The 14,972-nt window shown below is 40.6% G+C and overlaps 1 protein-coding gene across 24 annotated transcripts in view; it reads right to left on the minus strand.

Annotated features, from left to right (window-relative positions):
• Positions 1 to 1,979: 1,979 nt before the first annotated feature.
• CADPS (calcium dependent secretion activator) overlaps positions 1,980 to 14,972 on the minus strand; it is a 490,529-nt gene continuing 477,536 nt past the window's right edge. For all 24 annotated transcript variants that reach the window (XM_082412095.1, XM_082412104.1, XM_082412101.1 and 21 more), the window contains 2 exons: positions 6,448 to 6,552; positions 1,980 to 3,203 (listed from right to left, as the gene is read on the minus strand). In XM_082412095.1, coding sequence (XP_082268221.1) covers positions 3,024 to 3,203; positions 6,448 to 6,552 — 285 coding nt within the window. In that variant the 3' untranslated portion in view covers positions 1,980 to 3,023. The remainder of the gene's footprint in view (positions 3,204 to 6,447; positions 6,553 to 14,972) is intronic.

Below are 14,972 nucleotides of genomic sequence, written 5' to 3' on the forward strand. Positions count from 1 at the left end.
AAACTAAAAACGAAACGTTAACATGGATAAGTAAATTGTGGTATAGTCATACATTGGAATACTATAGCGCATTGGGAAGAAATGAACCACAGCTACACCAAGAGTATGACATACAGCAAAAAGAAGCCAGGCATAAAAGAATATGTACTGTGAGTCTAATTGCACGAAGCTTTCAACTTAACTGATGCAATTAGAAACCAGGATAGGGGTTGCCTTTGGATAACCGTTACCCCTAAGGAGGGGGAGAGACTGGGAAGGGGCACCAGCATGGGTCTATCTGGGGTGTTCACTGTGTTCTAGTTCTTGACCTGGTGACGATTCAAAGAGTGTGGCCACCTTCACAGATCATCGAGCTGTATGCTTAGGATGTGTGCACTCTTCTGCAGGTGTATTGTATTTTAATTAAAAAAAAAAAAAAAGGAAAAGAAAACTTCAGATTACATCCCAAAGGAATAAAAAAGAAAGCTCTAGGTCCCCAGAGCTAGAGCTCTGTTTTGAGTCTGTGGCAATGATAACCTGAGACTTGAACTTAGTCGGTTTTGTTGCTGTTGTTGTCTCTGAGCTCTTCTGATGTCATTTCCTTCTCCACAGCCCTCCCTCCAGGGCAGTCCTGCTGGGGGATGGTATCCAAAAGGACCCTCAGTGCTAGGCTGTGGCGAATTCTTCTTTTGAAGGAAACTTAAAAAAAAAAAAAAAAAAACTTGGTTTAAGGTCTTGTCTAACTTGTTTCTCTTTATGCCTCTTGGTTAGTTATCTCACTCACTCCTCCAGGCTCCTGAGCACTTTCTTCCTTTTTCCAATCCTATACACTCTCTTGTGCATCTTTGAGTTGTTTTTAATTGTTGAGAGAAATATGCTTTAGTTTTGCAACTCAAAATATCATTAATACAAATATATTTCACAAAATTCTACCTTTGCCACACTGACTTAACTTCGTGCTGTTAGGTGATCAAAGATTTTTCGCACCTGATGCTATATCCCCATCATTCGTCTGAACAGTTCTATGCTAGTATCTCTAACGTTTCTGAGTGGAGTTGTGTAACCATAGGGCAAGTTACCTTAAGCTTTCTGATCTCAATTTTCTCGTCTATAATGAGGATAATAACAGCCCTCTCCTCTTACAGTTGTTGTGAGATCTGAATGCGGTTAAGACATGCAGAATGTATAAAATAAATACATTTGATAATAAAATAGTTGCCCAATAATGGCAACTATTGGCATAAAATAGTTGCTCAATAAATGGGAGTTGTTTGAAGTACTAAGGGCAGGAAGTACTGGTGATTTGTCCCTGCAGACCTCAAGGATTAAACAGAGACACGTTATTTAGAGGGGTTGATCTGTCGAGACCAACTGGTGAGAATTCTGCCTGGTCCAATTGAAAAAGGAGTCGTTTCTCTAAAACCGCAGTCAGCCCCAAGTAAAGGTCAGCTTGATTTAGTGGCAGGCACAAATAAAACAGGTAAGGCTACCAAAATGTTTGGTTTCTTTTAAACTTAGGTGATTATATGGCTGACAAGGACTGGGGAGCGAGAAGAGTACTCCATATCTTAGAGAATCTTGTAAAATGCTTTAACAAATATATAAGAATCATATATAATTGGCACACGCTTTGTTTGAATGCAAACACTGCTGTTAAAGTGGTGCTTAAAAACAGTTTGTTGGCCTTCTCTTCATACAGGAGAAACATTTCTCTCGTTTACACTACTCTCTTGCTTAGCAAACCCTTATTTATCCTATAATGCAAGTGTAATCAGCCCAACATGTCCAAATGCCCACAGATTCTGAATTAGTGGAGTCTGAATTAATGGAATTTTAGACTGCTTCTCGTGGAGACAAGCGTTTGAAAACTACCCACTCCAACAGTTTCGAGAACACTCTATGAAAATGACCCCTTCCCTCCTCTTTCCGCACGTCTTCCTGCTTTGCCTGTTTCAGTTCTGGCTTCAAAGGAGACAGAGGAAAAAAAAGACTCAAAAGTATTCTTGGGACATTTGAACAGTTATTTATTGAGAAGCCACAGTTTTCCACACTTTCCTAACTGTAGGCTTTATATAAGGCAAAAGCAAGATGGATCTACTACTTTACACAGAAAGAAAGAGCTCTGCAGAGGACCCCAGGGTCATGCAGTTACAGATCAAAATGCAATGTACATGACAGATATAAAAAACAGTGTGGAACAAAATAATTTAAATTATGGTTACAATCTACTGAAGGAAATATCCATGTCTTATTATCAACACATTTATAGTCTAGGGTCATAATTTAAATATTCAGGTCTTTTTTTTTTTTAACATATACGGTTATTGAAACATAAAAGCAAAACGTAACATTTAATAGGATGAACTTTGATAGAAGACAGTCGCTCTGAACTGTGCTGGATGTTATGATAGGATCGCCCTTGCCGTGGCAATTAGGAGGATCAATCCATTGGTATGTAGCCATCCTTTTTTGGGTAACTATCTGGATAAATGAAAGGATGGGTTAACAAGGACACCAAGGGTTCATTTTTCAGTTTTAGGGGAACAGAAAGAACTGAAAGTTGGTTATTGGAGACTTGCCTTCTGTTTTTCAAAAAACAAAGCAGATCTATGTGTCTTAGTTAAATTCATTTATTGTACTCATTTAAGTAACTGGCATCCACATACGGGAAACAAAGAAAGTACCTGGCGTACTCGCCCTCACATCCATTTACCGTCGACGCTCACACAGCACGTTGACAAAGCATCATTGAACTCTGCTGATAACAGGGATACACCTAGCAACTGAGCTATGTATTCTCCATAAACGGTATTTAAAGAATGGTGCTCCATATTGCTTGTAAACATATAGACATGGATTCAGGAAATCGTAGAGTCGAAGGTCGTTTGCTAATCTCGGTACCACGTAGCTAAAATGGCAGTTGTATCAGTACACATCTCATGGCATGGTAGTTGACAGAAAATTCCATAATGGGGTTAACTAACAGACTAAGGACATGCATTGATTACAAGACTCTGTCCTAGTGGACTCCAGGCCCAAGCGTTCTAATCGTCCTCTTCGTCTTCCTCATCGCTGTCCTTCATGCTGATTCCCTGCAGACCCCCGCCCTCGCTCACGGACGCTGTGGCCTCCTCCACTGTGAGACGGTTCCGGATGGTTTCGTAGGTCTTGCTGTTTAAGGTTGAGTCCAGGACTCCTTGCAGTCGGAAATCTCTATAGGTTTTCTAAGGAGGGAAAAGATGCGGTGATGAGGGAGATCTCATCTCCATGAAGGGAGGGACAGGGCACAAGGCAAGCATGGGGTTGAGAATACTGACCTCAGCTAAGTGTCACACTTCATGCACTGTCACATGAAAAGCCACCATGCTCAGATTTCACTTGTACTGAAAACTGAGATTTGTTGAATGACAGAAAATGAGAAATGGTGACAGGATAAACTGTATTAGATGAGACAAAGCAAAGAACATAAGCTTGTGTTTATTCAGTTCTGTAAAGGGAAATGTTCCATAATTGTTTTGGTTCTTTTTTTTTTGGTCTGGTTCTTTCTCTTAGGTTTGTATCGTATCATATGATAGACAGTGTGAGGGGCTATAACACACAAATAATGGATCAAATGATGATGGTATTTTACGATTTCTGCTGCAGTCTGGTCCTTAGTATTTGTGAGGCTTGTAACTGCGTATCCCTCTGTCTCATTCACAAGACAGACATATGCATGTCGGTATACGAAACCGATCACGGGCAGCAACAATTACGGGGAAGATGGAGCGTTAATGCCTCATCAATATGTTGCGGGCATGTGACATTTCTCATCTCCTTAGGAAAGAAGTGTATCTATTCTGTTCACAACTTCATGGTCTCAGGGAAGAAATTTGGCTCTTTTTCAAGAACAATGGTTTGGTATTGCTGTACCACAAGCTCTTTCTTTGTTCCTTCAGGCGATTTCTCTTGGATTTCCTTAGGTATCCCAGGGACTGTTTTTCTAGGAATCCCGTCGCGTTAATTGAACATGACCAGAAGCATCTGGCTGTTGTCTACTTCACAAAACATTTTTTTGCAAAAGGTCCCTCTCTAACTACAACTCTCCTCATCACGCTGCATATCATTTCAGCTACTGATTCTGCTGTTTGTTTCTCCTCTTGATATGGGAAACTTGCTAAGGGGTCAAAAGGAGGAACAGTAACATACTTCAGCGCCACTTGCATTATGATTTCTGGTTTTGGGAGTCCATCTGATGCAGTCCTAGTGTCAATCACCATGTCAACCACTCCTGAAGGTCTCATGTGGTAATTAATGACTGCAGAGTTAACTAGTGAATGCTGTTCAGCTCAGTGAAGTCCAGTAATAAAAGATTATGGCTAGGATGACCACGTGTACCCTTTGCCAGTTTATATCTAGGGTCCCAGTAGGATTATGTGTAGCAGCTTCTTTCTTTCTTCAAAGTAATCTGGTTTCGACACTAAATTCAAAGGTCATCCTAACTATGGATCAAGCTGCAAGGCTAGGTAGCTAGCGGAACTGTGTCTGTACCTGGAGGGGGAAGGGTAGGAGGCTGAGTAAAATGCTAGGTCTGGTGGAGACCAGATATCCAGGTGATTTACTTGATTTTTCTGTACTTTTCAATCACTTAGAATTGATGGCCAGAATATGATGGGAAAAAGGTAGAAATCACTTGAATATTCTCCTCTCTAGTCAAATTCCAGAGCAGTGCGTTTCCCAGCCAGACTCTGAATGTCTAAGGGCAGGGACCACATAGAGTCATTTTTAAAAAATACTCCATCTTGTAGTATACAAGTAGGGGCTCAACTAATATTTGTCCAAGGTTGGATGAATAAATGCTTCCTGGATAATGAATGAATGGACGAATAAACCGAGTGATGCAGAGGCAGGAAAGAAAGCCAATTATCATTGGAAGTTTGCCTCGGAGAAGGAGGCCCCTGGGTAACGTACTTAGCGAAGAGGTGGTGAATTCTGCTTCATCCCTCTGTGCTGTGGCTCTAGTTAAGCTGGGCCCACTTTTGGCAAAAGTGAAGGAGTTCCTTTGGCAGGGATGTTTCTGTGTCCCTTGCCTGTGGTTCATGTTTGTGTTGTTTTTGGCAGAGGCTAAGAAGAAACCTCCTCTCTGACTTGTATTTTTTTCTTAATAAAGTATTGCTAATTCTAACAGTCTCAACAAAAATCTGAAAATCAGTAATGGGAAGATATTCTAACACACTAAAATTCATGTCTTCTTTTCATGTCTACCCAGGAAGGGTCAAACAGAAAAAATTCCCCTTAAGAGTATTTATAGCCAGAAAATGGAACGCAAGGGGTCAGGCAATGGTTAGTGAGGTTGCCTTAAGGAACTGAAATTTAAATATATGAAAATTAGGCTGGGTGCCTAGTCCAAGTGCATAGATTTCTTTTTTAAGAGCTGCAGTACACTGCTGTCTGCAACCTTCCCTGGGAGGACTCTTTGTGAGATCAAATGCATATGATAATAATTCTCCTTAATTACACTCAACGGAACAGTAATTGGTTTTAAGTCAGCACTGGGGTAGAGGAGCACCTTCAATGAAATGGCGCTAATCCGAAAGAGACTAAGAAATGGGGCGGCGGTGGGGGGGAATAGCGGGGGCGGGGGGAGGGGGGGAGGACTTTCGGCAAACTGTTAAGAAATGGAAATTCACCTCCGTTTTATCATTAAAATATTTTGAAAGAGACTTTGTGCTCTGAATGAGATTTTTGCATACGAATGTTTTAAAACCCTCTATGGTGAAGCATCAAATGGAAACTGAAATGATCAAAAATGTATTTACCCCCTTCTGTGATCTTATTATTTCATGTAAACCACTGAGATTTCACGCTGAAATAATTATCATTAGTCCAAGGCACACACACAAGAACAGGGGGGAAAAAAAAGCTACGTTCAGGGTATGTTACCTCACCTTCGTGATCCTTTACATTTGACTGTATACACGCATTGTAAGAGAAACTACTTCAATTAACTACAAGAACAATATTGATTTGCATCCTGATAATGATCCCAGGACATATTTAGAAAGAGCCGGAGGGAAATATTTCTATTAAATTAATCGTGGCAAAATTTTATTTAATTAAACCATAAATGAAATTGGTAATGGATGCGATTAGCATAGTGCTACCCAAAAGCCAGCTTTTGAACGTTTAATGCAAAGGGCATGATGGCCCTTGCAGTATATTTGCATGGCAAATACATAAAGTATTTTTCCAGTCTGGATAAAATATCAAATTCCTTTTTATTAAATTTCCCTTTGATGTCTGAGTAATAAATTAACCGGGCATCCCAAAGTGATTTCACCGGTTTTTCTTGCCTGAGATACTATTTTAGGAATCACCTTGTTTTATATGTAAACTAATATTTTTTGTGTTAAGGAAGTTCTGCAGCTTGCCAATGAAATGTATTTCAGTGAGCTGTTTGCAAAGGAGAATCATTATGTTTTCTTTTACCTTTACCATCCTAATTAGTGTTTTCAACTGATAAATGTGAAGCTGTAAGTCCATCCGGTCCGTCAGCCAGGTACAGATCACGTTCATGGAGCTGCTGTACCATTGCTGAAAAAAAAGACAAAAGTTCTCCAGCCAACACATCATGGAGCATTTAAGAGCAGAGACGAAACAGGCCACGTGTGAGCACCTGCTCTGTTCCAAGAGGAAAACAAAATGGTTAAAGAGAATTTCAGAGCACACAGATCATGAACAGTGATTGACGCAAAAATCCCGAGGTACCAGATCAGCCGAAAAGAGATCGGTTTGGACTTTGAATCGAAAACAGAACTCTTCCACTATACACACCTCATATACAATCAATTCATAAAGGCCACCGTTTGCTCTTCTGATTCTCCTTTTTGTTGGTTCATTTTACTCAGTCGAGATTTAAGTCACTGTTCGTGTCCTAACGCCATTGTCTCGGGTGTCCAAGACGATGGGGGCTTCTCCACTGAACCAATCGATGCCACTTGCTACTTACCTTTTGAAAAAAATCCAGACCCTGTCTGCTTAGGACAATTCTGGGAATCAGGCTGAGAGCCTTAGGAATTTAGGGCAAAGTTTACCTTCCTTTACCCTAAAGGGGCATTCGGATAAAGACAATGAAGGAGGGTTTCTCTTTAAGGGCCAAATTATACTCTGGGCAGCTTATGTGGCCTTACGTTGGCTGTGCAATCTGTTTTAATCTTAACACCAAAAAATTATGGAAGATGAGAGAAAAAAAAAACATCTACAAATGAGCTCATTTCAAGCTGTTGAAATCATACTTCCCCTTAAGGGGGTTAAATTTTGCTTCTTGTCTGTGAAAAATGCTTGAAGCTGTGTCACTTTAGACTGCCACCCCTGTGGTGCACGGAGTCTCTGGTGCGGTATAATTTTGCAGTACTGCTCATATATTCATAAATCTCACTCGGAGACATATGAACAGTGTTATGAAGTGTCAGTACAAAAAAAAAAATCTAATCTTTTAAACTTCACCAGGTTTCATTACGCATTCCCGCTTATACCAAACAATTTACAAATAAAATGAAAAGGTGTGGATGGACCTATATATTGATTTATAGGGCATGTATATGAACTGTGTGCAGAAAAGATGTAAAAAAAAAAAAGTGGTTAGAGAATTGAAACACTGCATACTCTCCTGTTAACGCACACGCACACACGCACACGCACACACGCACACGCACACCAGTGGAGATTTGAAAAGCATAAATAAAAACATGTTTCTGATGGTAACTCCACCCTTTCTCACCTAAAGATCATCCAAAATCAGTTTATGCCTAACACTCACAGTTTTTCCGAAGCCTTGTTTCTGACTTAATTTCTTTAAAAAAAAAATTAATTTGGGTTTTTACTTGCAAGGTAGAACTGCCAAGTTTCACCTTGCAAGAAACGACACAGTCTCAGCCATGGCGTTCCGAAGCCCTCTTTGCAATCGTTCGTTTCTAGGCTCTTTCCTCATCAGAGCCAATTGTGGCTCTCCTTGGAGCCCAGCCGCAAACAGAGACCACACTACCCCAATCAAGGCAGCACTGCAGCCTCACAGCCAGCTTCTGCTCTTTTAAAGATCACGGAGGCGAAACTGTCAGTTTCAGGAACCTTCTGTCCCTCCCCAAGGGAGCAGGCGGGGTTGGGGGGGTAGGGATTTTTTTCTTGAGATCTGCAGTTCACTCCACATAGGAGTGGCGGTTTGCCCTGGTCAAGCTGCTTCAGGCATGGACAGGTTTTCTCCTCTAGGAGCGAGAACATTTCACTGAAACATTTTTTGGGGGTGTTGTGATTATTTGGAGGTGTTTTTGGCACCTCCTGCCTTGGGATTCTGGAGCTCTTGCTGTCACTGCATCTGGGTTTGTTAAGGGGCTAGGGATAGGAATATGACTAGGTCATGGGTGTTTCTACAGCCCTACTTTACCCTCAGCTGGGGGACCTCTTGTGTTTACCCCAGGCCTCAAATTCCACATTTACTGACTTATTCTGACATGAAATCTGGGGGGCTCAAATAATCTATTTTGAGAGTCATGAGCAACGCCCCCTACCCCCGACTCCCACCTCCTGGGGTTGGAAAATGACCTTCAAAGGAACCTGGGTGACCTCCTGGCCAAACCTACAAGACCAGGACCCCATGATGAGTGCATCTCAGGGACACAAAAGAGGAATGTGGCACTCTGGCTTCTAGGCAGAGGTGGCATTTTGCTTTGGCTGTGACAACGGGCAAACCAGCGCTGGCTTCTATCACTGCCAGCAAGCCTTGTGCAACGTGCCTTTTTCTCTTTGCTGAGAGATATGCCACCTTTCAGGGGAAAAAAATAACGAACTCCCCCCAGCCCCCATTTTATGTAAGTAATTCCCATTCTTGTAAATGGCTTTTGGCTATTAAAAAATAAAAAGGGAAAGGTAGACTGCTATCAATACTCTTTCTCTGCTGCTGAAAGGGTAGGGCGGTAGGAACTGCATGTAGCGACGGATGGATCAGCTCATCGCGCTCACAGATTCCCACCCCAGGAGAACAAGAAAGCCCTGGAACATCCATGCTTTTTCTCCTGGATCTCACATCTAGCAAAAGAAGTGTAAAAAATGTATGATGCCCCATTGGCTACACATTTCAAGAGGCAAAAGGGAGTAAGTCACGCCTTTCCAAACCTTATGCTCAGTAGATGAAATTGGAGGCACTCTTGGATGAAGCACAGCACTAACTTGGTTTTCCAGAAAGGCGCTTAAAGGCACTTGGATGTTGGAGAAAGCAGGAGTCACTGCCTTCTAGAACTTTAAAACATTAGAGGTGAAGGGGATGTTCCACAGAGCTCCTCCTTTGTAGAGGAGGAAACAAAGGCCCAGAGAGGTGAAGTGACTTGCCCAAGGTCACACAGCTAGTGAGTCCGGAAGTGGCAGTTTTCCAGGATTAGGCACTGGAGTGAAAAAGCTGATCATCTAATGACTCCTCCCTAGGAGGGTGTAATAGTGCGCTGGACATGAGAGCTGATCTTGTGTATCTCTTCCCAACTCTACATTCAGGGGTATCACATTGATATCTAGAAATAGGCCTCAGTGGGGGTTTTTACCCTGTGGAAATTGGCAAATGCCACAAACCAGGGCATTCTCCCTTCCAGAAAGCCAGTTGTTATAACATTCAGTTCACAGTGCTTATTAATCAGGTTTGCTTTATTTGAGATCGATGCTAATACAGCAGATTTGTTATGATTCTTCCAAAGAGGAAATTCATAAAACATTTTAAGTTCTCCCCACTTTGTTTTGTCTCTGGTTCAGACATGCATTTTCCAGAGATAGCCTGATACCTGGGCACTAAAATTTTGGTAAAATGCACTCTAAACCCTTAGAAATAAAAATTGTGAGCTGATGACATATACTAAGTATTTAAGTATACTCATGACCCCTTTGCTGCCTGCCCTTAATTCAGGTATATTAAATGGAAACTTTCTACATAAGGTTACTTTAATCCTAAAAAAAGTCCTAGAGAAATAAAATCCCCAGTACCCTGGGTACCTCTAAAGTATGTTCTCTGGGGATAATTCTGTGAAGGTGTTAGAGTTGGAAGCCAAAAGGACGCCCATCACAGCTACGGCCTGCAGGAACTTCTTGGGTAGTTAAAATCACCTGAAACTAACCTGACATTGTAAATCAACTATACTTCAATAAAAAAAAATTTTTTTAATTGAATGCAAAACAAAGAGAACCTGGAAGGTTGATCTAAAACTGTGCCATTTAATTCTTTTCCCTCCCTCCCTTCCCTCCCTTCCTCCCTCCCTTCCTTCCTCCCTCGCTCCCTCTCTCCCTTTCTTCCATCATAGTTGTTAACAGCACAGGCCTTACTTGTCTTTTGCCTAGGTTTGTGATCTTGGGCAAGTTACTTATATTCTCAGAGACTCATTTTCTCAATCAGAAAATGGGAATTAATCAGCCTTTCATAGGCTTTTTGATGCTAAATGAATTAATGCTAATAAAGCTCACATCACAGTACTTGGCACATAATAAGGCCTCAATAAATGTTAGCTACTACCATGATGACCACCACCACCAGCATCATCACAATTGTCACATCACCGTCACCACTAACATCTTCATCATCACCACCATTAACATCATCTCTCTCCTCTTTTTCTCTCTCTTTCTCAACCCAAGAAATACCACGAAACAAGGAAGAAAGCAGAGCAAGTGACCAGAGAAAGCCATGCAATGGTGGAAGAAATTATTCCTATTGGAATATCTCTGGAATCATATGCATAAGTCTTACAGGACACATGACTAGCTCAAAGTAATTCCACTGTAAAGTTGTTCTGTGTTAGATCATCACCCAAACCTATAAAACCATCCTGGGTGCATTATACACATTTAAAACTATATTGACCTAGATTTATATACTGGATTCAAAGGATTCAGACAAATAATGAGTGATTTTTCAAACCCTGTGTGGATAAATTACAGCTTCAGCTTGGGCTGGCTACTTATTAGCTGGATAAACTCAAGCAAGCTACTTAACTTTCTGACCCCTAGTCTCCTCTTGGGGTTAATACTTACTTCATAGGATTACTGTGAGTGTTAAAAGAGATAATTATGTAAAGGGCCTAGCACAGTGACTGTCACATAGTAAGCACTCAATAAAATTTAGCCACTGTTGTTATTATTACTCTCAAAAACATAACAGGTATCCTTTTAATATACAGTACAGAAGAATTTTCTTGATCCATTTCTAGTAGAAATTAACTTGCCAATAATCGGGCCACACATTCTGCCCTGCAGTTACACTGACTTCATGCAGAAGAATCGTTATACACAACATGTCTCTTCTGTCATGCAGGGGCTCACTACAGCTAGGATTGGGGTGAGGCAAGTGAGGCAGGATCTTGCAAGTGCAGGATTGGATGCTGCCTTTAATGAATATTTTAGTATTTTGTTCATCATAGATATTTTGCATTCATTTTGATTTTTTTAACATATTAAAATAAGTATTTGATTACTATATTTTTTGGCTCCTCCTTAAATTTTGCAACTGAGAAGTGAATCATTCACCTCTCCCTAGTCCCCAGCCTTGGGTTCATTGTTTCCCCCTGGGAATTTTATCCTTGGGAAGTGCTGCAGGATTGTGAGACAGGATGAATAATTCACACCTCACGGGACAATATAGGGTTCCCAGAAAATGGACTTTCTCTTGGATTTGGATAATCCCTCATCAGCAGGATAGAGTGTTATTCCAGTGACTGCTGCTGCCTTTATGCCTCTGTCACCACAGCCACCTAGATGAGTCTAAATTCCCTACTCCCACCCCTATCTTGATGTTAATTCAACGTCCTAAAGGGACCTTACTGTTAATGATTCGTTTTTGGAGCCAGCCATATCGCATACCTGAGTGGCAATGAAAACAAGGGACAGAGGCTGAAAAGGAGACAGAACTACTCAATGTGTTTCCATACTCATTAATTACAAGGGTAACATACCCGCGTAACTTACACAACCCCCCCATCAGACAACACCATTCCATAGGACTTTATAGAGTCTCAGTTTTTAACAAAGTACTATTTTGTACAGGATTCCTAATACACACATACACATACATACACAGTCACAAAATTAATAAAAATAGTTACCTACTCATTGAACACCGAGTCCTTACAATGTACAAGCACTGTGAAGAGCATTCTACAAGCATTGTATAATTTCATCATCGAGTTGAACTCTTAAGAGTATCTATAAGGGGAGCGAGGGACTGGGAGTTTGGGGTTGGTAGATGCAAACTATTACATATAGAATGGATGGACAACAAGGTCCTACTGTATAGCACAGGGAACTATATTCAATGTCCTGGGATAAACCATAATGGGAAAGAATATAAAAAAGAATGTGTGTGTGTGTGTGTGTGTGTGTGTGTGTATATATAAAAAACTGAGTCACTTTGCTGTACAGCAGAAATTAACACAACATTGTAAATCAACTATACTTCAATAAAAAATAAAATTAAAAAACAAAACAAACAAACAATAGAGTATCAATATTATTAACAGCCCTGTTTTGCAGATGAGAGAAAGGGGCATAGGTAAGTTAAATAAGTAGCCTGTGGTCACACAACTAGTAAGCAGTGGGACAGGCTTCAAGTTGGTTATTTACCACTACATCTGTACGAGTTGTCACGTTCACCTCAATAATTTTAAAAAGCAATGGCTTGTTTATATAGAAACAGCTCTGGTTTCCAGGTGCCTTTTCAGCAAAGTCATTCAGCTCTGAACTTCTCAAAGGAGAAGTGTGTGGGTAGGATAATGCTCTTGGATCTGTCTCCCTCAGAGCCCAAGCTTGGCCTGGTGTTGAAAAGATTCTACTTTTTTATGAGCTTAGAAAGCCACTAGGCAGAGGGAGGCGAGTCAGGGGTTTTCCCACGGAAAACCACTCAACAGCCTTAAACAACTAATGGATGACAGATAATCATGGCTGACTCTTAAGGGAAATGATCAGAAAGTTGGATGGGGATGAGAGGTGCCATTTCTTAGGCAGCATCAGCGTATTTGTTTTATTAAACAGAAAATATATTTACTATATAATATGCATATTCTGTTTTACTTAGAAATACTTTAAAACTTAGAAAAGTTGTAAAAAATAAAATAGTATAAATAACACCCATATACCTTTTACCCAGATTCACCTATTGTTAACATTTTACCCCATTTGCTTATTGTTAGAAAAAATATATATATAGTCCAACTATATATATATATATATATATATATATATATATATATATATATATATATATATATATATATATGGTTTTTTAAATTAAAACAATTTTTTTATTGGAGTATAGTTGATTTACAATGTTGTGTTAGCATCAACGAATTTTTAATTTCCCCCCGTAGCCCTACCTAATCCCTTCTTACTTTCTCTTAGGTTGGTAACTCAGCAATTGCTACTAAAAGAAAATTCTCACTGTGGGTAGTTTGAGCTTTCAGTGAGAAATACAACTAGAAATATTGCCTTTGTCACAATGAATTGAACTTTCCTAACAGAGTTTTGGAGATACAAAAGTTATGACACTGATAAAAATTTCAGTTCTGAAAAATTATCCATTATAAGTTTTAACATTTTCTGTGAACAGGGAGAGTAAAATAGAACCTTGGGGAAATTCAGTTTCATGTGTAAGTAAAGATGTCACCAGAAGTGCTAGAAGAGAAATTTTAGGCAGAGTCACAAATCCAATGAAAATAGTTTAGTGCAAAACTCAGTTCTTCCTGTGTTGCTTTTTTCTTTAAAGAAACATTTTATTGAAGTCTAACATGCGTACTGCAGTGTGTCACTTTTAGCAAAACACACGCACATACACACACCTTCTGAACAAGACATGCTGCCCCATGCCTACAATAGAAGGTAATATTTAGTCCAATATAGTGAAAATGAGCTTTTAGAAAATTTGGTATTTGACCTACGGACCAATAACTGCACCATGCACAAACACACATCTTCATACACTTTCTTTGATTAAAAACTGTGACTCAGGGACTTCCCTGGTGGCGCAATGGTTGGGAGTCCACCTGCAAATGCAGGGGACACGGGCTCGAGCCCTGGTCCGGGAGGATCCCACATGCCATGGAGCAACTAAGCCCATGCGCCACAACTACTGAGCCTGCGCTCTAGAGCCCGTGAGCCACAACTACTGAAGCCTGCGCGCCTAGAGCCCATGCTCCGCAACAAGAGAAGCCACTGCAATGAGAAGCCCGTGCACCGCAACGAAGAGCAGCCCCCGCTCGCCGCAACTAGAGAAAGCCTGTGGGCAGCAACGAAGACCCAAAGCAGCCAAAAGTAAATAAATAAATTTATAAAAAACAAAAAACAAAACACGGTGTCTCAGTCCAATACATCCTAAGCAAGAATGATAGTTGAAATTTACAAGGACCTGAGTCTTATGGTTGGCTTATTTGCAAAGATACATTTCCTTTGAAACTGGCATGTTCATGCTATATATGCCAGGGAGGCAAAGCTCTCAATGCCTGGGCAGTTCATGGCTAAAGTCTAAATAGTTAAGTCTTTATTATCATCTGTAGTCTTGCTTCACAGATGAGGAAACTGAGGCTCAGAGAAGTAAAGTGCTCTAGCAGCTAGCAAGAGATGGAACCTGGACTCAAGAGGCTGAGAGGCAGTACAGCCTAGTGGCTAGGAGAATAGACTTGAATCAGGCCTGTCCGGTGTTTGAATCTTGATAAATCCCTTAACCTCCCTGTGCCTCAGTTTTCTCATCTGCTAAATGGGGATGATAATAAAAACCATTTAGGGTTGTTGTGGGGATTAAATGAGTTAATATGTGTGGTGTGCTTACAATAGCGCCGGGCACATACTAAGTGTTACCTGCTACTATCTTAGCCCCGCTATCCTACCCTGCTTCACAAATAAGAAAGAGTATCTCCCTAAGTGCGAGCTCTTCAGGGTTGTGCAAAGCTTTCCAAGCAGTTTCCATTCTTCAAAAAAGTTCTGAGCAAAAAGGTAATTTG

The sequence above is a fragment of the Balaenoptera physalus genome (genome assembly GCF_965194825.1).
Source record: "Balaenoptera physalus genome assembly, chromosome: 11".
NCBI lineage: Eukaryota > Metazoa > Chordata > Mammalia > Artiodactyla > Balaenopteridae > Balaenoptera > Balaenoptera physalus.